Raw genomic sequence first — 22,678 nt, forward strand, 5'->3', positions numbered from 1 at the left:
TTACTCCCTCTTTGAGAATACCAACTGGTTCTGCGACTCCAGGAGAGTCAGGCACAAAGCTCCTTGAAAGAGCATCAGCCTTCACATTCTTTGAACCTGGTAAATACGAGACCACAAAGTCAAAACGGGAGAAAAACAATGACCAGCGGGCCTGTCTAGGATTCAGGCGTTTAGCAGACTCGAGATACATCAGATTTTTGTGATCAGTCAAGACCACCACACGATGCTTAGCACCCTCGAGCCAATGACGCCACTCCTCAAATGCCCACTTCATGGCTAACAACTCCCGATTGCCAACATCATAATTCCGCTCAGCAGGCGAAAACTTCCTAGAGAAAAAAGCACATGGTCTCATTACCGAGCAACCAGGGCCTCTCTGCGACAAAACGGCCCCTGCCCCAATCTCAGAAGCATCCACTTCAACCTGAAAGGGAAGTGAGACATCAGGCTGGCACAAAACAGGCGCCGAAGTAAACCGGCGCTTCAACTCTTGAAAGGCTTCCACGGCTGCAGGAGCCCAGTTAGCAACATCAGAACCTTTCTTGGTCATATCCGTCAAAAGGTTTAACAACGCTAGAAAAATTAGCGATAAAACGACGGTAGAAGTTAGCAAAACCCAAGAACTTCTGAAGACTCTTAACTGACGTGGGTTGAGTCCAATCATGAATAGCTCGGACCTTGACTGGGTCCATCTCCACCGCAGAAGGGGAAAAAATAAAACCCAAAAAGGGAACCTTCTGTACTCCAAAGAGACACTTTGAGCCCTTAACAAACAAAGCATTCTCACGCAAAACCTGAAACACCATCCTGACCTGCTCTACATGCGAGTCCCAATCATCAGAAAAAAACAGAATATCATCCAGATAAACAATCATAAATTTATCCAGATACTTCCGGAAAATATCATGCATAAAGGACTGAAACACTGAAGGAGCATTAGAGAGCCCGAAAGGCATCACCAAGTACTCAAAATGACCTTCGGGCGTATTAAATGCAGTTTTCCATTCATCTCCTTGCTTAATGCGCACAAGGTTGTACGCACCACGAAGATCTATCTTGGTGAACCACTTGGCACCTTTAATCCGGGCAAACAAGTCCGACAACAGAGGCAAAGGATACTGAAATTTAACAGTGATTTTATTCAGAAGCCGATAGTCAATACAAGGTCTCAAAGATCCGTCCTTCTTGGCCACAAAAAAGAATCCCGCACCAAGAGGGGAAGAGGATGGACGGATATGCCCCTTCTCCAGAGATTCCTTGATATACGAACGCATTGCGGTATGCTCAGGTACAGACAGATTAAATAATCTTCCCTTAGGAAATTTACTACCTGGAATCAAATCTATAGTGCAGTCACAGTCCCTATGAGGAGGAAGAGCACTGGACCTGGACTCGCTAAATACATCCTGGTAATCAGACAAATACTCAGGAACTTCCGAAGGAGTAGAGGAAGCAATAGACACCGGTGGGGAATCACCATGAATTCCCTGACAGCCCCAACTTGACACAGACATTGCCTTCCAATCCAAGACTGGATTGTGGGTCTGTAACCATGGCAGACCCAAAACGACCAAATCATGCATTTTATGCAGAACAAGAAAACGAATCACCTCCCGATGTTCAGGAGTCATGCACATGGTTACCTGTGTCCAAAACTGCGGTTTATTTTCCGCCAATGGCGTAGCATCAATACCTCTACGAGGGATAGGATTTACCAACGGCTCAAGAACAAAACCACAGCGCTTGGCAAACGACAGATCCATAAGACTCAGGGCAGCACCTGAATCCACAAACGCCATAACAGGGTAAGAAGACAATGAGCAAATTAAAGTCACAGACAAAATAAATTTAGGTTGCAAATTACCAATGGCGACAGGACTAACAACCCTTGTTAGGCGTTTAGAGCATGCTGATATAACATGTGTAGAATCACCACAGTAAAAACACAACCCATTCTGACGTCTATGATTTTTCCGTTCATTTCTAGTCTGAATTCTATCACATTGCATTAAATCAGGTGTTTGTTCAGACAACACCACCAGAGGATTCGCGGCTTTGCGCTCTCGCAAACGCCGGTCAATTTGAATAGCCAGCGCCATGGAATCATTCAGACCTGTAGGAATGGAGAAACCCACCATCACATTCTTAATGGCTTCAGAAAGGCCATTTCTGAAATTTGCGGCCAGAGCACACTCATTCCACTGAGTAAGCACGGACCATTTCCGAAATTTTTGGCAATACACTTCAGCTTCATCCTGACCCTGAGAAATAGCCAGCAAGGCTTTTTCTGCCTGAATTTCAAGATTGGGTTCCTCGTAAAGCAATCCGAGCGCCAGAAAAAACGCATCAATATTTGCCAATGCTGGATCTCCTGGCGCTAGCGAGAAGGCCCAATCCTGAGGGTCGCCCCGTAAGAAAGAGATAACAATTTTTACTTGCTGAGCTGAGTCTCCAGATGAACGGGGTCTCAGAGATAGAAACAATTTACAATTATTCCTGAAATTCCTAAACTTAAATCGGTCTCCAGAGAACAGTTCAGGAATAGGTATTTTAGGTTCAGACATTGGACTACTGGTAACAAAATCTTGTATGCCCTGCACACGAGCAGCAAGCTGATCCACACTTGTAATCAAAGTCTGGACATTCATGTCTGCAGCAAGCACAAGCCACTCAGAGGTAAAGGGGAGGAAAAAAAGAGAGGAAAGAAAAAAAAAAAAAAAACAACTCACTTTCCTTTCTTGTAATCCCACTTCTGCAATGCATTAAACATTCAACCTTGGCCTGGCATACTGTTATGACCCCAATGGCAGAGGGTCTCAAAAGTACATACCAAGTCTGCAAACACAAAAAAACAGCTCATAGGGCAGTGGTAACTGGGCTGACCATATATCTAATCCTAGCACCACAAATAGCAGCAGCCGGGGAACGTGCCTACGTTGGTTCTAGACGTCTCGCGCCAGCCGGAGAACTAACTAACCCTAGAAGGGAAAAGATAGACCTTTCTTGCCTCCAGAGAAAAGACCCCAAAAGTTGGATACAAGCCCCCAACAAATAATAACGGTGAGGTAAGGAGAAAAGACAAACGTAAGAATGAACTAGATATTTAGCAAAGAGAGGCCCACTGACTAATAGCAGAATATAGTAAGATGACTTATATGGTCAGCAAAAACCCTATCAAAATTTCCACGCTGGATATTCAAGAACCCCCGAACCGTCTAACGGCCCGGGGGGAGAACACCAGCCCCCTAGAGCTTCCAGCAAAATCAGGAATCACATTTAGTACAAGCTGGACAAAAAATAAGAGCAAAGCAAATAACCAAAAAACAAGGAAGCAGGACTTAGCTTAATTTTGCAAGATCCAAGACCAACAGACAGGAGCAAACAGAAAGGAACTGATTACAACGATGCCAGGCACTGGACTGAGAAACCAGGAAGTTTATATAGCAACACCCCTGGACTAACGACCCAGGTGGGTGCCAAACTGAGGAAAGACAATCCCAGAGTCATATCACTAGTGACCACAAGAGGGAGCCAAAAAAGTCTAATTCACAACAAGCTTCCAAAGCAGCCCTCAGAGCAGCTTCCACAGCAGCCCACAGAGCAGCCCTCAGCGCAGCTTTCAGAGCAGCCCCCAGAGCAGCTTCCACAGCAGCCCTCAGAGCAGCTTCCACAGGAGCCCCTCAGAGCAGCTTCCAGAGCAGCCCTCAGTGCAGCTTCCACAGCAGCCCCTCAGAGCAGCTTCCACAGCAGCCCCTCAGAGCAGCCCCCAGAGCAGCCCTCAGAGCAGCCCTCAGAGCAGCTTCCAGAGCAGCCCTCAGAGCAGCTTCCAGAGCAGCTCTCAGAGCAGCTTTGAGCAGCCCCCAGAGCAGCTTTGAGCAGCCCCCAGAGCAGCTTTGAGCAGCCCCCAGAGCAGCTTTGAGCAGCCCCCAGAGCTGCTTTGAGCAGCCCCCAGAGCAGCTTCCAGAGCAGCCCCCAGAGCAGCCCCCAGAACAACTCCCAGAGCAGCCCCCAGAGCAGCATCCAGAGCAGCATCCAGAGCAGCCCCCAGAGCAGCCCCCATAGCAGCCCTCAGAGCAGCCCCCAGAGCAGCCCTCAGAGCAGCTTCCACAGCAGCCCTCAGAGCAGCTTCCACAGCAGCCCTCAGAGCAGCTTCCACAGCAGCCCCTCAGAGCAGCCCCCAGAGCAGCTTCCAGAGCAGCCCTCAGAGCAGCTTCCAGAGCAGCTTTGAGCAGCCCCCAGAGCAGCTTTGAGCAGCCCCCAGAGCAGCTTCCAGAGCAGCCCTCAGAACAACTCCCAGAGCAGCGGACTGCAGAGCAGATCTGGAGCACAAACTTTTGCACAAATACTTTACAGCTGAAACAAATCATTTGTGGTCTCCTGGAGGTGGCGTTATGAATTTGTTTTTCTGCTCTTGCTGTAATCATCTGTCAGGTGGTCGGCAAGGAGCCCTTCATGTGTAATGTACTGGTTATAAATGGGGTCACTGATCATGTGACAAATTAATAATTCCAGGGGTCACATGATGCAGCCCCCAGGCTCAGATGTTAATTATTTGTGTTGTAGACCGTCCAGGTGTCAGCGATCACAACAAAATCGATAATATCCAGGAATACCTGGCGCTAACCCTCATGACGTACATAGAGGGTCAGCGGACGCCATGTCAAGAGAACAGGTGAGGTGTATACATTGGTGTGTGTGTATATACAGCTGGTGACATAAGTATTGAACACATCCCCAGTTTTCTAAATAAATCTATTTCTGAATGTGCTATTGACATGAGATTTTCTCAAGATGTCGATAACAACCCATCCAATCCACACAGGAATCAAATCACCAAAGATGTCCATAAATTACCGTATGTGTAATAATACGAAATGACGCAGGTAAAGTATTGAGCACATGAAGAAAGAGAGGAGCAAAAAGCCCTGGAAAGTCCTGACACCGGCTGAGATCTATCAGTAATTAGGAGCAATCCTGCCACTAAAATAATATCAACTGGTTCACCTGATGGTCTGTGAAAAGGTGTCTCATTACCAAGGGACCACACAGGAATCATCTCATGATGGGGAAAGCCAGTGAGCTGTGTCAAGACCTTCACAACCTTATTGTTGCAAAACATCCTGATGTAATTGGTTACAGAAGAATTTCTAAACTACTGAAGATTCCAGTGAACACTGCTGGGCTGATAATCCGGAAGTGGAAACTACATTTCACCATAAACCGTCTGCAACCAGGTGCTCCCTACAAGTTTTCACTATAAATCGACCAAAACCTTGTGGTCCCTGCAAGATTTCACCATAAACTGGCAACAACCTGGTGTGGAGACACGGGGGTCAGCCAGGTGCTCTAGTCCACTAACCGAAACCACATGGACAAGGGATCATCCCACCAAATGCCTGTTTTCCTTTCTCCGTGGGCGTAATACTACCTAGACAACCCAGGGTCAGGGTAAAACAGCAATACTTTATTGAACCACAAAACAGGCAAATCACAAACAGAACAGTCCCAGCAAAATACCCAAGATGGTGCAAAATTACAGTCTCACTCTTCTGCTGGCTCGTGTAGATAAAAGCAGCTGCGACTTAGGAGCTTCCAGGGCCGACTACCCCACCTGTTGCATGCTCAGAGAGGAAGTAACGACAAGCTTAGGAAGATGACAGTCCATTCAGCTACAAGGCCAATTGACTGGAGGGTCACAACCTGGCTTTTCCAAACATCTCCACGTAGCCAAGTGACCGGTGGGTCCCAATCCTGGCTTCCCCAAACGTATCCATTGGATTCAGGTGACCTGTGGGTCACAACTCTTGCTTTCCAAATGTACCCATGGGTTCAGTGATGGTCAATGGAACAGATCTGTATTCTTTCAGCCGGGCCATGGTTCCCTAAGCTGGCAGCCTGTAAAATGTCAAATATGATGGAGCCATGATCTGGCAGCTATCCTGTACAGTGTTCCTGGCTGTGGTTTAGTCTCTGGTTCTTTGGATCTCTGGATCTCTTTGATGTCTTGTTATAGAGGCATATCCCCTTTTTTATAACTCACAACTGTTCTTCAAGCCATTATTCACAGGTCAAGGAGAAGGGGTGATGAATTGATATTAACTTGCATTGTTTGATTATTTAGTCAAATGGTCATTCAACATATTAAGCAAACATCCATTGATCAGTGACCCTGCATCCCTGTTTTGCAAAGATAACAGTACAATAAACTGTAGGAGCTGATATAAGAGGTAAATAACCGTTCGTCAATTTACAAATATTGCTCCCCGCAAGATTTCATTATAAACCAGCCACGAGCAGGTACGCCCCAAAAGATTTCACCATACACTGGCCATGACTTAGTGCTCTTCACAAAACTTTACCATAAACCAGCCATGACCAGACGCTCCCTGCAAGATACCACCATGAACTGATCACAACCAGGTGCTCCCCCTAAGATTTCACCATAAACCATCCACAACCAGGTGCTCCTTCCAAGATATCAGACAGAGAAGTGAAATGAATTATCAGAATAGTTGTCCAAGGACCAACTTTGGAGAGCTACAGATAGACCCGGAATCAGCAGGGCCAAAAAAAACTGTAAGTAATGTACTGAACCTCCATGGCCTGTATGTATTCTCGAATCTAAACTCCATGGCTTGTATGGATTTACACTTTTCAACCTCCATGGCTGGATTCATTCTCACCACGCAACCTCCATGGCCAGTGTGCACACTCACCATGCAAATTCCATGGCCTTTATGCACACTCAACGACACAACCTCCATGGCCTGTATGCACGCTCCATTGCTGATTAAAAAAAACATGTTTAAGTGCATTTAGAGTTTACTCAACAACATATGGACAGTGAAATACTGGGAGAATGTAGTTTGGTGAGATGAGACCAATACTGAACTCTTTGAAGGCCATAAAACACCATGTTTAAAGGCAAAAATGCTGCACATCACCCCAAAAACACCACACCGGCCGTGCAGTATGGAGGTGGGAACATGGTGTGGGGCTGATTTTCTGCATACGGCCCTGGCAAACTTCATATGATTGAAGGAAGGATGGATGGACAAATGTACCGAGACGTTCGTGACAAAAACTGCTGCCATCTGCCAGGGTAATGAAGATGAAATGAGGGTGGACATTTCAGCAGGACAATTATCCCACACACACAGCCAAGGAAGCTACATTGGTTTCAGAGAGAGAAAATAAACCTGGTAGAATGGCCGAGCCGATCACCGGACCTGAATCCAAGAGAAAATGTATGGAAGGAACTAAAGCTCTGAGATCATAGAAGATACGGAAGCTTCAGGATGTGACGAGTGTTTGTGTAGAAGATTGGGCCAAAATCTCACCTGAGCAATGCCTGCGACTAGTTTCTCCATACAGGAGGCGTCCTGAAGCTTCATCACCAACAAGGGCTTTGTACCAAGCATTAATTACATTTCAGTAACGTGTTCAATACTTTACCCTGTGTCATTTCTCATTGTGACACATAATTTATGGACATCTCTGGTGATTTCTTTACCATATGGATTGGGTGGGCTGTTACCGACATCTGGGGAGAACTTCATGTAAATAGTGTCTACTATACAGGTGTGTCACACGTTACCTGCCCCCAGTGACTGTACAGGTGTGTCACACGTTACCTGCCCCCGGTGACTGTACAGGTGTGTCACACGTTACCTGCCCCCGGTGACTGTACAGGTGCGTCACACGTTACCTGCCCCCCGGTGACTGTACAGGTGTGTCACACGTTACCTGCCCCCTGGTGACTGGACAGGTTGGTCACATGTTACCCGCATCCCCCCTGGTGACTGCACAGGTGTGTCACACGTTACCTGCCCCCCCCGGTAACTGTACAGGTGTGTCATATGTTACCTGCCCCCCGGTGACTGTACAGGTGCGTCACACGTTACCTGCCCCCCCCCCCCGGTAACTGTACAGGTGTGTCACACATTACCTGCCCCCGGTGACTGTACAGATGCGTCACACGTTACCTGCCCCCGGTGACTGTACAGGTGCGTCACACGTTACCTGCCCCCGGTAACTGTACAGGTGTGTCACACGTTACCTGCCCCCCCCCGGTAACTGTACAGGTGCATCACACGTTACCTGCCCCCGGTGACTGTACAGATGCGTCACACGTTACCTGCCCCCGGTGACTGTACAGATGCGTCACACGTTACCTGCCCCCGGTGACTGTACAGGTGCGTCACACGTTACCTGCCCCCGGTAACTGTACAGGTGTGTCACACGTTACCTGCCCCCCCGGTAACTGTACAGGTGCATCACACGTTACCTGCCCCTGGTGACTGTACAGGTGTGTCACACGTTACCTGCCCCCTGGTGACTGGACAGGTTGGTCACATGTTACCCGCATCCCCCCTGGTGACTGCACAGGTGTGTCACACGTTACCTGCCCCCCCCGGTAACTGTACAGGTGTGTCATATGTTACCTGCCCCCCGGTGACTGTACAGGTGCGTCACACGTTACCTGCCCCCCCCGGTAACTGTACAGGTGTGTCACACATTACCTGCCCCCGGTGACTGTACAGATGCGTCACACGTTACCTGCCCCCGGTGACTGTACAGGTGCGTCACACGTTACCTGCCCCCCCCGGTAACTGTACAGGTGTGTCACACATTACCTGCCCCCGGTGACTGTACAGATGCGTCACACGTTACCTGCCCCCGGTGACTGTACAGGTGCATCACACGTTACCTGCCCCCCCGGTAACTGTACAGGTGCATCACACGTTACCTGCCCCCGGTGACTGTACAGATGCGTCACACGTTACCTGCCCCCGGTGACTGTACAGATGCGTCACACGTTACCTGCCCCCGGTGACTGTACAGGTGCGTCACACGTTACCTGCCCCCGGTAACTGTACAGGTGTGTCACACGTTACCTGCCCCCCCCAGTGACTGTACAGGTGCGTCACACGTTACCTGCCCCCGGTGACTGTACAGGTGCGTCACACGTTACCTGCCCCCGGTGACTGTACAGGTGCGTCACACGTTACCTGCCCCCGGTGACTGTACAGTTGCGTCACACGTTACCTGCCCCCCGGTGACTGTACAGGTGCGTCACACGTTACCTGCCCCCCGGTGACTGTACAGGTGCGTCACACGTTACCTGCCCCCCGGTGACTGTACAGGTGCGTCACACGTTACCTGCCCCCCGGTGACTGTACAGGTGCGTCACACGTTACCTGCCTCCCGGTGACTGTACAGGTGCGTCACACGTTACCTGCCCCCCGGTGACTGTACAGGTGCGTCACACGTTACCTGCCCCCCGGTGACTGTACAGGTTGGTCACACGTTACCTGCCCCCCGGTGACTTTACAGGTGCATCACACGTTACCTGCCCCCGGTGACTGTACAGGTGCATCACACGTTACCTGCCCCCCGGTGACTTTACAGGTGCATCACACGTTACCTGCCCCCGGTGACTGTACAGGTGCGTCACACGTTACCTGCCCCCCGGTGACTGTACAGGTGCGTCACACGTTACCTGCCCCCGGTGACTGTACAGGTGCGTCACACGTTACCTGCCCCCCGGTGACTGTACAGGTGCGTCACACGTTACCTGCCCCCCGGTGACTGTACAGGTTGGTCACACGCTACCTGCCCCCCGGTGACTGTACAGGTTGGTCACACGTTACCTGCCCCCCGGTGACTTTACAGGTGCGTCACACATTACCTGCCCCCACAGTGACTTACAGGTGTGTCACGTTACCCGCATCCCATGGGGACTTTACAGGTGCGTCATATGTTCCCTCGGGGTGGGTGACGTCGCCCCCATTATACACACTGGCTGTCTGATTTCTATCTTTGGTCTCAGGCTCATTTTCGCTAAGGTCATGGAGTGTCTGACGGAGCTGCGATCCATGAACGACGAGCACAGTAAGCAGCTGCTCCACATCTGGGACCTCCAGCCGGACTACACCCCTCTAATGCACGAGCTGTTCAGCCGCATGCCCGAGTGATCCCGCCATGGACACTTTACCTTTAATGCTACTTTAATGGCGTCCGTCTGTCTGGTCGCTGTCGCCATGGATGTCTGAGGTCAGACCCGTTGTCGCTTCCGTTGTGTGTAGACGTCCCTGGTGGGCTCCGCGGCCCCCGACAGACGGACGTTGTGAACAGTTCCTGTTTATCGGATGTGAATTTTCGGAAACTGCGGCGTTTCCACGTTCACTACAGGAAACCGGCAGCGAAAATCTCAGGACACGCCGCCATCATGGAGGCGAGAAACCTGCCGCGTCTCCTTCAGCCGTAACCATTACCTCTCGCTTGGTGGCGATGCTGTGATGTCTCCGCCTCATCAGGGAATAAGCTGAAATCACAACCGTTCACCTACCTACGACCCCCCAGAGCTGACATGTCACCAGCACTGGGGTCCGGCATGTGGGCAGAGCCGGGACCGTACTCCAGCCGCCGGGGCCGTACACCAGCCGCCGGGACCGTACACCAGCCGCCGGGGCCGTACACCAGCCACCGAGGCCGTACACCAGCCGCCGGGACCGTACACCAGCCGCCGAGGCCGTACACCAGCCGCCGAGGCCGTACACCAGCCGCCGAGGCCGTACACCAGCCGCCGGGACCGTACACCAGCCGCCGGGACCGTACACCAGCCGCCGAGGCCGTACACCAGCCGTCTGGACCGTACACCAGCCGCCGGGGCCGTACACCAGCCGTCTGGACCGTACACCAGCCGCCGGGGCCGTACACCAGCCGCTGGGACCGTGCACCAGCCGCCGGGACCGTGCACCAGCCGCCGGGGCCGTATACCAGCCGCCGGGACCGTGCACCAGCCGCCGGGACCGTGCACCAGCCGCCGGGACCGTACACCAGCCGCCGGGGCCGTGCACCAGCCGCCGGGACCGTGCACCAGCCGCCGGGGCCGTGCACCAGCCGCCTGGACCGTACACCAGCCGCCGGGGCCGTACACCAGCCGCCGGGGCCGTACACCAAGCGCCGGGACCGGACTCTAGCTGCCAGGACTGTAAACCAGCGGCCGGGACCGTACACCAGCCGCCGGGGCCGTACACCAGCCGCCGGGGCCGTACACCAGCCGACGGGACCGTACACCAGCCACCGGGACCGTACACCAGCCACCGGGACCGTACACCAGCCGACGAAGCCGTACACCAGCCGACGGGGCCGTACACCAGCCGACGGGACCGTACACCAGCCGACGGGACCGTACACCAGCCGACGGGACCGTACACCAGCCACCGGGACCGTACACCAGCCACCGGGACCGTACACCAGCCGACGAAGCCGTACACCAGCCGACGGGACCGTACACCAGCAGCCGGGATTGTACACCAGCCGCCAAGGCCGTACACCAGCCGACGGGGCCGTACACCAGCCGTCGGGACCGTACACCAGCCGACGGGACCGTACACCAGCCGACGGGACCGTACACCAGCCGACGGGACCGTACACCAGCCGACGGGGACCGTACACCAGCCGACGGGACCGTACACCAGCCACCGGGACCGTACACCAGCCGACGAGGCCGTACACCAGACTTCTTACTGCAGCATTGGGCTTTTCTGTACTTTTTCCTCTGTGATCCCACAAGATGGCGGACGTCACGTGTCTGACGACTGGCAGAATAGCATCATCTGAACCCGGTCTTGTGCCTGATCGGTGGGAAGAACCAACCATGTAAACCTCGGCCAAGGACTTCTTCCTGAGCTTTCCACTCCAGACACATCCAGGGCAGCATTCACAAGGCTCCACTTTACCCACTAGGGGCTCATTTTCCACTGCAGCCCCCTTGGTCACGGTTCAGTCAGGTGTTGTACTCTTGTCACAGCAGAATTATGAACGCAGCTCTTGATGTGACCAGAGTATTCTAGTTTGTCATATGGCCAAGGAACAAGATGCACAAGTGTGGTCCCTGACCTGCACCCCACAAACCGAGAGGCTCCGCAAGTGCCAGATATTCATCTCTTTACTGTATCTGGCCACAGATTAATGTATTGTGCCTTAGATATGGAGAGCAGGGGCCACAGGAAGGGCCCCAAGTATCAAATCACAGGTTACTGCTGCATCATGCAGCCTAATATCCCTCAGGACCGAACCAACTACTGGAGCAGAGGACGACCATTTTCTATAGATTTTGAATGTGACTTGTTCAGAAGTCCCTGATATATTCCAGTGCTCCCAGCGCAGGAGCGCCCTCACCCCGGTGTCTGCACCCCTCATTTCACTAGCGCAGCAGCGCCCTCACCCTGACGTCTGCACCCCTCGTTTCACTAGCACAGGAGCGCCCTCACCCCGACGTCTGCACCCCTCGTTTCAGGAGCGCCCTCACCCCGACGTCTGCACCCCTCGTTTCAGGAGCGCCCTCACCCCGATGTCTGCACCCCTCGTTTCACTAGCGCAGGAGCGTCCTCACCCCGGTGTCTGCACCCCTCGTTTCATTAGCGCAGGAGCGCCCTCACCCCAGTGTCTGCACCCCTCGTTTCATTAGCGCAGGAGTGCCCTCACCCCGGTGTCTGCACCCCTCGTTTCAGTAGCGCAGGAGCGCCCTCACCCCGGCGTCTGCACCCCTCGTTTCACTAGCGCAGGAGCGCCCTCACCCCGGTGTCTGCACCCCTCGTTTCAGTAGCGCAGGAGCGCCCTCACCCCGGCGTCTGCACCCCTCGTTTCACTAGCGCAGGAGCGCCCTCACCCCGGTGTCTGCACCCCTCGTTTCATTAGCGCAGGAGCGCCCTCACCCCGGTGTCTGCACCCCTCGTTTCATTAGCGCAGGAGCGCCCTCACCCCGGCGTCTGTACCCCTCGTTTCACTAGCGCAGGAGCGCCCTCACCCCGGCGTTTGCACCCCTCGTTTCATTAGCGCAGGAGCGCCCTCACCCTGGTGTCTGCACCCCTCGTTTCAGGAGCGCCCTCACCCCGATGTCTGCACCCCTCGTTTCAGGAGCGCTCTCACCCCGACGTCTGCACCCCTCGTTTCAGTAGCGCAGGAGCGTCCTCACCCCGGTGTCTGCACCCCTCGTTTCACTAGCGCAGGAGCGCCCTCACCCCGACGTCTGCACCCCTCGGTTCATTAGCGCAGGAGCGCCCTCACCCCGGTGTCTGCACCCCTCGTTTCAGTAGCGCAGGAGCGCCCTCACCCCGGTGTCTGCACCCCTCGTTTCATTAGCGCAGGAGTGCCCTCACCCCGGCGTCTACCCCTCGTTTCACTAGCGCAGGAGTGCCCTCACCCCGGCGTCTGTACCCCTCGTTTCACTAGCGCAGGAGCGCCCTCACCCCGGCGTCTGCACCCCTCGTTTCAGGAGCGCCCTCACCCCGGCGTCTGAAGTCTTCGTGTCGCCTGTACACTAGCCTCCCATCACAACTCCTGCCCCCATAGTTCTCCGCAGTGCTTGCTCCGGGGGTCCCTCAGAAGTTGATATTCCTCACCTGGATGGGGTATTTTGTCTTTGAGTTTGGGGGCTTGTGGCACTTCCACAGGAGGAATAATCCCACCATGCACATAGGACTCTTCCAGGTGCTTCGTCCAGTATCCTCCCCATGTGCTGAGCTTCTGTTTCCGATAACCCTAGAAAGGTGGCCGTCAGCGGTGGTCGCAGCCAGTCCTCACTTGTGGTAAAGATTGAGGCACCTGGCGCCTCGCGCCTCTGTTCTGCTGCAGCATCATCCCGGCTCGGACCATTGCTGATTCTCTTCCAGGAGACGACGCTCAGGAATCAAACCACTAATGCCCTCTATGGACCCCCGGACCACCCGTCACATTCATTATTTGTGTTCTTGTCCGTGGTGATGTATTACGTGTCAGAACTGTAATACTTTATATCATGTGACCGATGATCATCAAACACATGTAAAGGGAAGAACAGGGGGCTGCTGTGTGAGAATGGGGGGTTCTCCATAATAAAGAGGGGCTCTCTCATGTGCTGTCATTCATTTCACAAGCCACCAGGGGTCACGATAGTGGTCTCCTGAAATACTCTGTGCTGCTGGGGACATTGCTCCTCTCACTGACCCGGCTATATTCAGCGCTGTATCCCCGTAGCAGCAGAACATAAAACGGCATCTTGGTTTCCAAAGTTTGGAAATAGTTAAACCACTTCACCACTGGTCAGTGGCAGCTGGTCCACACTGGGGAGGATGAGCAGCGGGCTTCTAGGGGCCGGGGGGCTGGCTTCTAGGGCCGGGGGGCTGGCTTCTAGGGCCGGGGGGCTGGCTTCTAGGGCCGGGGGGCTGGCTTCTAGGGCCGGGGGGCTGGCTTCTAGGGCCGGGGGGCTGGCTTCTAGGGCCGGGGGGCTGGCTTCTAGGGGCTGGCTTCTAGGGCCGGGGGGCTGGCTTCAGAAGGCCACATAGTGCTGGTGGAGAGGCCTACTATTTCTCATATTTCCATGGTACAAGTGAGGCACAACTCCCCTACGTGAAGGGATGAGGCTGTATGCCTGACACATGGCTGCCCCGTCCACAGAGGTGGATCCAGCCTCTCCAGCACCCAGGACAAAGGATCAGTTTGGCGACCCCCCCCCCCCCCAAACCCTGCACCCCCCCAACCCTCCCCCATTTGAACCTTAACTCTATTGAAACTGTATGACCAAGCCAAGGTACATTCCTGAATCCCCATAATGTTAAAATAGATACCAGTAAAATTAATTGAGACATCAGTAGGTGAAGTGTTTTTGAATATCCATGTTGAATCAGGAGCCCCATATAATGCTCCATAAAGGTTAATAATGGCCCCATAAGATGCTCCATACAGATATTTGCCCCATTTGCTGTTACTGCGATAAAAAAATAAATAAATCACATACTCCCCTCTCCGTCGCTCAGGCCCCCGGCACTTTCAATATTCACCGCTCCTCGTTCCAGTCGCCGCTCCATCTTCCGCCTCCTCTGCACTGACGGTCAGGCAGAGGGCGCACACTAACTACGTCACCGCGTCCTCTGACCTCAGTGTCACTGCAGAAGACGGAGCGGCGGCTGGAACGAGGAGCAGGTGAATATCGCGCTGCGCTCCCCTCCCCGTTATACTCACCTGCTCCTGGCGTGGTGCAGTCCCTGCTTCCCCGGTGCTGCTGCTTCCTGTACTGAGCGGTCACCGTTACCGCTAATTCAGTAATGAATATGCGGCTCCACCCCTATGGGAGGTGGAGCCGCATATTCATTACTGTAATGAGCGGTACCATGTGACCGCTCAGTACAGGAAGAAGCTGCGGGGCCGGGGAACCAGGGACCTGCAGGGACCGCGCCAGGAGTAGGTGAGTATAATTAGACAGCCCCCACTCCCTGGCCCTGCCAACCCCCTCCTTGGACCGCCGCATCATCAGGCGGCCCACTGGCGCCCCCCTGTCGGCTGCGCCCGGGGCACATGCCCCGGCTGCCCCCCCTGGAGTCAGACCCCAAAGTAACACCTTAAATCACGGTCCACATTAATATCCGCAGATGTCGCACAAGTGGTCCGACTGATCCAGCATCGAAATGCCTTGAAATGTTGGAAACGTTTTGCGCAACTTTAGATTGCACAAATTTTAGTGACTTTTTTTTACGCTACTTATAGTATTAACCCCTTAATGACCGCCAATACGTCTTTTAACTGACCTGAGATATAAGAGAATAGCCTCCCCATCCAGTAGCTGTCGGCTGTCCACTATAGCTGACAACTTGCTGCATCAGCCACGATCAGTGTTTGCATCGTCCAAATCTGTTTAACCCCTCAGATGCTGCTGTCAATAGTGAATACATCATGTAAATGGTTAACAGAGTGTGGGGGCTTCCTTTTTATCCCAATTGGTGCCCTCAGATCATGATTGTGTGGTCCTGATGTTTGCGATGGCAATTCATGGCCAAATAGCGGCCTTAGAGTCTGACGGCTGTTGTGACCTGTTCAGAAGTTAGCGGCATTTAGGTGGTAAAAAATGCACATTTTCATTTCTGTCATGCCACTCTGCATTAATTCCTGTAAAGCACTTGAAGGGTTAATAAACTACCTGACTGCAGTTTTCAATATTTCAGGGGTGCCGTTTTGAAAATGGTATCACTTTTGGGGGTTTCCCAATATATAGGACCCCCTAAAGTCACTTCAAACATGGATAAGTCCCTAAAAAAATAAATTTTGTAAATTTCCTTGAAAAAATGAAAAATTGCTGCTACATTTATAAACCTCCTAAAATGATAACAAAATAAAATAACATTTTACAAATGGTTCCGATGTAAAGCCGACATGTGGGAAATGTTATTTATTAATGGTTTTCTGTGGTTTTACCATCTGGATTAAAGGGATAATCAATCAAATTTAGAAAATTGCTAATTTTTTAACATTTTTCTCAAATTTTTTTATTTTTTAATAAATAAACGCAAAACATATTGACCTAAATTTACCATTATCATAAAGTATAATGTGTCACGAGAAAACAGTCTCAAAATCACTGGGATTTGTTGAAGCGTTGCAGAGTTATTACCACATAAAGTGACACCGGTCAGATTGAAAAAATTTGGCTCCATCACTAAGGGGTTAACCCCTTCACCCCCGGAGCTTTTTCCGTTTTTTTCGTTTTCGTTTTTCACTCCCCTCCTTCCCAGAGCTATTACTTTTTTATTTTTCTGTCAATATGGCCATGTGAGGGCTTATTTTTTGCGGGACAAGATGTACTTTTGAACGTCATCATTGGTTTTACCATGTCGTGTACTAGAAAACAAGAAAAAAATTCCAAGTGTGATGAAATTGCAAAAAAGGTGCAGTCTCACACTTGTTTTTTGTTTGGCTTTTTTGCTAGGTTCACTAAATGCTAAAACTAACCCACCATTATGATTCTCCAGGTCATTACGAGTTCATAGACACCTAACATGTCTAGGTTATTTTTTTATCTAAGTGGTGAAAAAAATTCCAAAGTTTGCTAAAAAAAAATAAAATAAAATTGCGCCATTTTCCGATACCCGTAGCGTCTCCATTTTTCATGATCTGGGGTCTGTTGAGAGCTTATTTTTTGTAAGCCGAGCTGACGTTTTTAATGATACCATTTTGGTGCAGATACATTCTTTTAATCGCCCGTTATTGCATTTTAATGCAATGTCGCGGCGACCAAAAAAACGTAATTTTGGCGTTTTGATTTTTTTTTCTCGCTACGCCATTTAGCGGTCAGGTTAATCCTTTGTTTTTATTGATAGATCGGGCGATTCTGAACGCGGCGATACCAAATATGTGTATGTTTAATTTTTTTTTAATTGTTTTATTTTGATTGGGACGAAAGGGGGGTGATTTGAACTTTTATATATATATTTTTTTTTTTTATATTTTTAAACACTTTTTTAAAATTTTGGCATGCTTCAATAGCCTTCATAGGAGGCTAGAAGCATGCACAACTCGATCGGCTCTGCTACATAGAGGTGAAGTACAGATCACCTCTATGTAGCAGAAAGGCAGGGGTACTTTGAGTGCCGACCACAAGGTGGCGCTCAAAGCAATCGGCCATCAACAACCATAGAGGTCTCAAGGACGGGGGTCAGCGGTGCGAGCACTTCCGGCCGCGCGGCCGGGAACGCTAGTTAAATGCCGCTGTCAGCGCTTGACGGCGGCATTTAACTAGTTAATGGGCGCGGGCGGATCGCGATTCCGCTCGCGCTCATTGCGCGCACATGTCAGCTGTACAAAACAGCTGACATGTCGCAGCTTTAAGGTGGGCTCACCGCCGGAGCCCACCTCAAAGCGGGGGATCTGCCAGCTGACATACTATTCCATCAGCTGGCAGAAAGGGGTTAAAGATACTAGGAAAATATTAGAAAACAGTACAGAACACCGCCTGCATAACTCTATGTAGTGAGCTCCCCCTAGTGGTGCCTGTATAAATCTGTATGTAGTGAGCTCCCCCTAGCGGTGGCTGTGTAAATCTGTATGTAGTGAGCTCCCCCTAGCGGTGACTGTATAAATCTGTATGTAGTGAGCTCCCCCTAGCGGTGACTGTATAAATCTGTATGTAGTGAGCTCCCCCTAGCGGTGACTGTATAACTCTGTATGTAGTGAGCTCCCCCTAGCGGTGACTGTATAAATCTGTATGTAGTGAGCTCCCCCTAGCGGTGACTGTATAAATCTGTATGTAGTGAGCTCTTTTATTATAAAAATACAAAACTTACAATAAATAGCAAAAATCAAAACCCCAGCAAAAGCAACTGTCCGAGTCCAACATTACCCCCCCAGTCCAAAACAAAGTCCGAGTCCAGCATAACTGCCCCCAGTCAAAACAACCCTGCAAAAGAAAACAAACTGCCTTCTTCTTTCTCAGAGAAGCTTCCTCCATCTTTCCTTCTTATGCTGTTTTCTGTCCTTTACTCGTCTTTTCACTTTTTGATTCCTGCAGATCTCCTCCTCCCCAGGTTACATCACCCAAGGAGAGAAGAAACATTTTATTAATACACACGCACATACACACTTCATACCAAACCTGACAAAGAAAACTCTGGTCCATCGCCCATAAAGAAACATTATAGCCACCTGGCTTAAACACATCTATCTAAATCACAACATTTTTTTAAATGTATTTTATTTTTTTACTATTATTTCATTTTTTTTTTTTTTACACCACAAACACAACTATAAACAACCTACCACCAAACCCACACAATACAAAAATAAACTCACTGAGGAACTCATAACCTCTTTCCCTCAGGGTCAAAGACCAACCCTTCCATTGGTCCACCTTCTGGGCGGCGATCTTAAGTCTGCCCTCCCAATTTTGCTGGGGGTAGTCCCCAAGGCCAAATTCGATGCCTAGGATTTTTGCCGATGCCTGGGGCTCTGGAAGAGTGTCCGGGAGACCAAAACTAGGGTCTCCCCCTCCCAGCCAGAGACTCTCACACTTTTCCTGATTAATTCTGGACCCAGAAGCCTCCGAGTAGCGATCGACCTCAGACATGAGCCACTCCGCCTCCTCACCCGAGAACACGAAAAGGGAGACGTCATCGGCATACGCTACCACCCTCAGAGTGGCTTCCGAGGCCACCTGGTCCATCCTGACTCCCAACGGCCCACGCTCAATCCTCCTTAAAAGGGGATCTATCGCGAACACATATAACAGCAGGCTCAATGGACAGCCCTGGCGGACCCCAGACCCAACCTCAAAAGGGCGGCCAGACCAACCATTCACGAGCGGGAAAGTCTCTGCCCCCGCGTACAAGATCTTTAGCCAATTTACAAACCCCCCAGGCAGACCATACCTCAGAAGGACGGACCAGAGTTACTCATGGTTAACCCGATCAAAAGCCTTCGCCTGGTCTAAGGACAGCATGTACCCCTTCCAGTGACCTGCCCTGCCCTGCTCCACTGCCTCTCGGACACCGAGCACAGCACTAAACGTACTGCGGCCTGGAACAGAGCAGTGCTGGGCCCCCGAAAGGAGCCGGGGTGCAAACTTCACCAGCCGTTTGAACAGCACCTTTGCCAGAACCTTCCGGTCCGTATTGAGAAGCGCTATGGGACGCCAATTCTCAATACGGGATGGGTCCTTACCCTTTGACAGGATAATCAGGGCCGACTGCCTCATTGACTGGGAAAGAGCGCCCGAGGAGAGACACTCGTTAAACACCTCAGTCACGAGAGGAACCAAGGAGTCCCTAAAGGCCTTATAAAACTCAGATGTTAAGCCATCCGGACCTGGCGATTTCTTAGGCCGAAGCCCATCAGTGGCCAGTCGCACTTCCTCTTCCCCGATTGGTTCTGTCAAAACGTGAAGCGAGGGGTCATCTCCTGGCTCAGGGATGGCCTCGGCCAGGAAAGCCGACATCACGTTCCGATCCAGATCCCTCTTCCCCAAGAGGTGTGAGTAGAAAGATCTGATCACCTCCAGGATCCCTGATTTGGATCTGTTCAGGGAACCCGTATCGTCGACCAAACCTGTCACCACCTTACAACTCACTGACATCTTACAGTTTCTGTAGGGGTCAGGCGAGCGGTACCTCCCGAAATCCCTCTCAAAAACCAAAGATGTGTGCCTATCGTACTGACACCTCTTGAGTAAAGACTTCACTCTGGAGATCTCCTCACGGTCACCTCCAGCCGAGACGAGATGTTCGAGTTTCCTCCTCAGTTCCTGATACAGGCGGTACCTGCTCAGGCTCCTGAGGCTCGAGAGCCGGCGGAAGAAACTCGCAACCCGATACTTGAACATCTCCCACCACTCTGACTTATCGCTACAGAGATCCAAAAGCGGTACCTGGCTCTGAAGAAAGTCCTCAAAGGATTGTCTTATCTCTGCTTCTTCCAAGAGGGACGAATTCAGCTTCCATAGTCCCCTTCCCATCCGAGGGGTTTCTGAAACATTCAGAGAAAAAGAAATCAGACAGTGATCGGAGAACTCCACCTCAACAACGGACACTGCTGAAGAGATGGCTTCCTCCTTTAAAAAAAACCTGTCTATCCTAGACCTACAATTACCTCTATGAAAGGTGAAACCACAGTGACCTGGGGTGTGCCGGATGTGGACATCCACCAGGCGAGCGTCACTAGCTATGCTATTAAGAGTATTACTATCATAAGCCAGCCGGTCAATGGAGCCTCCCCTATCACGAAGCCTTGTGACAGTGTCAGGGTATGTGCACACGTCCGGATTTCTTGCAGAAATTTCCTGAAGAAAACTGGAAATTTTCTGCAAGAAATCCGCATTTTTTTTTTTTGCGGTTTTTTTCTGTTTTTTTCGCGGTTTTTTTAGCATTCTGCAAGCGTAATTAGCTTGCAGAATGCTAAAGTTTTCCAAGCGATCTGTAGCATCGCTTGGAAAACTGACAGGTTGGTCACACTTGTCAAACATAGTGTTTGACAAGTGTGACCAACTTTTTACTATAGATGCAGCTTATGCAGCATCTATAGTAAAAGATAGAATGTTTAAAAATAATAAAAAAAATAAAAAAAATGGTTATACTCACCCAGACGTCTCCTCAGCGGCGTCCGTTCCTCTTCCTATAGCTGCTGTGCGCGCAGGACCTTCCATGACGTCCCGGTCATGTGAGCGGTCACGTGAGCGGTCACATGACCGCTCACGACTAATCACAAGACAGTGACGTCATCACAGGTCCTTCACCGCACAGCAGCTATAGGAACCGAAGCGGCAGCATGCAGCGGTGAGGCGGGAAGACATCGAGGGTGAGTATAGGACTATTTTTTATTTTAATTCTTATTTTTTTACCAATTATATGGTGCCCAGTCCGTGGAGGAAAGTCTCCTCTCCTCCACCCTGGGTACCAACCGCACATAATCTGCTTACTTCCCGCATGGTGTGCACAGCCCCGTGCGGGAAGTAAGCAGATCAATGCACTCCTAGGTGTGCGGAATCCCCGCAATTCCGCATTTTTAATGAACATGTTGCTTTTTTTTCCGCGATGCGATTTTTTCGCGGAAAAAATCACAACATTTGCACAAAAAATGCGGAATACACTGTAAATAATGGGAGGCATATGTTAGCGTTTTTTTCGCGTTTTTATCACGTTTTTATAGCGAAAAAAATCGCGAAAAAAACGCGAAAAATCCTGAACGTGTGCACATGGCCTCAAAGTCACCTCCAAAGACCACCTGCCGGCTCGTAAAAAGATAGGGCTTAATCTTCAGGAAGAGACATTTACGGTCCCACTTTGACTGTGGACCATAGATGTTAATGAGCCGAAGCTCCTGTCCCCTCATGAAGACGTCTAAGACCAGGCACCTCCCCATTTCTACCTCGATAACTCTCCGGCATTCAATCGATGCAGTCTTAAAAAGGACTGCCACCCCGCTACACTGCTCGGCCGCAAGAGACCAGTACGAAGACCCGCACCTCCACTCGCTCTCCGCCTTGCGTATGGCCCCCATATCCGTAAGCCTGGTCTCCTGCAAAAACAAAATTTCAGCCTCAAATCGGGTGAGAAAATCAAAGGCCGCAAATCTAGCCGCATCAGACTTTATACTAGCGACATTAATGGTCGCTAGAGTCAACGGGGTGGGTGCCGCCATCACGAGTGATCGAGTTAGATGGCCTTTTTCTTCCCCCCACCCTTTTTCCTAGCCCGCTCATCTCCGGACGATGAAGCCCCCTCTTCTTTTCAGAGAGACAGAGGTATCCATCCCTCCCACCTCTTTCTCATCTCCGGACCCAGGGTCGTCCCTACCTCCCGAGGAAGACACACCCCCTGGAGAAGGGACTCCCCCGCCTCCCAAAGGCCCTCCCGATGTTACCTCCGGAACCTCACCCCCGACTCCCGTCTCAGCAGGATCGTCAAGGGCTTGGAACCGGTTGGAGAGGGGGATCAGAGGGGAATCGGTGGGACCTTCCTTAGGCACCTTGGTCAGGGAAGAAGATTTTCCACCTTTTTTCTTCTTTTTTTACTTTTGGCACTCTTGGTACCCTTGTCACCCATTTCTTTTGGCTGTTCCCCTGCATCCTCATCAAAACTTTCATATTGAGAGGCATCTGAGAGATCAGCCGCTTCCTCATTCTCCATCCGTCTGATCTCCTCCTCCCCCGGGGCCTCAGTGACATGGGCCGTCACCTCGGAGGAGGGGGCAGCCATTACCCCAGTTTCCCGAGGCTCCTCCTGCCCCCTGCCCTCCTGACGCCTTGCCTGCCTCCGCTGGTAAGAGGGGCCCCTCGCCCTGCCATTCCTCATCGGCCCACCAGCTCCTCCCCCGCTGCCACCTCCAACCTCTGCAGAAGTTGTACCGCCAGGAACTTCCTCGCGGCTCCCCT

General features: G+C 51.4%; 1 protein-coding gene across 1 annotated transcript in view; it reads left to right on the forward strand.

The window, feature by feature from the left end:
• NR1I2 (nuclear receptor subfamily 1 group I member 2) overlaps window positions 1–10,631 on the forward strand; it is an 87,162-nt gene extending 76,531 nt beyond the window's left edge. The window contains exons 8-9 of the mRNA XM_077293622.1: window positions 4,564–4,672; window positions 9,833–10,631. Of these exons, the coding sequence (XP_077149737.1) occupies window positions 4,564–4,672; window positions 9,833–9,977 (254 nt within the window). The 3' untranslated portion in view covers window positions 9,978–10,631. The remainder of the gene's footprint in view (window positions 1–4,563; window positions 4,673–9,832) is intronic.
• The last annotated feature ends 12,047 nt before the right edge of the window (window positions 10,632–22,678 follow it).

The sequence above is a fragment of the Ranitomeya variabilis genome, chromosome 3, assembly GCF_051348905.1.
Source record: "Ranitomeya variabilis isolate aRanVar5 chromosome 3, aRanVar5.hap1, whole genome shotgun sequence".
Classification (NCBI taxonomy): Eukaryota; Metazoa; Chordata; class Amphibia; order Anura; family Dendrobatidae; genus Ranitomeya; species Ranitomeya variabilis.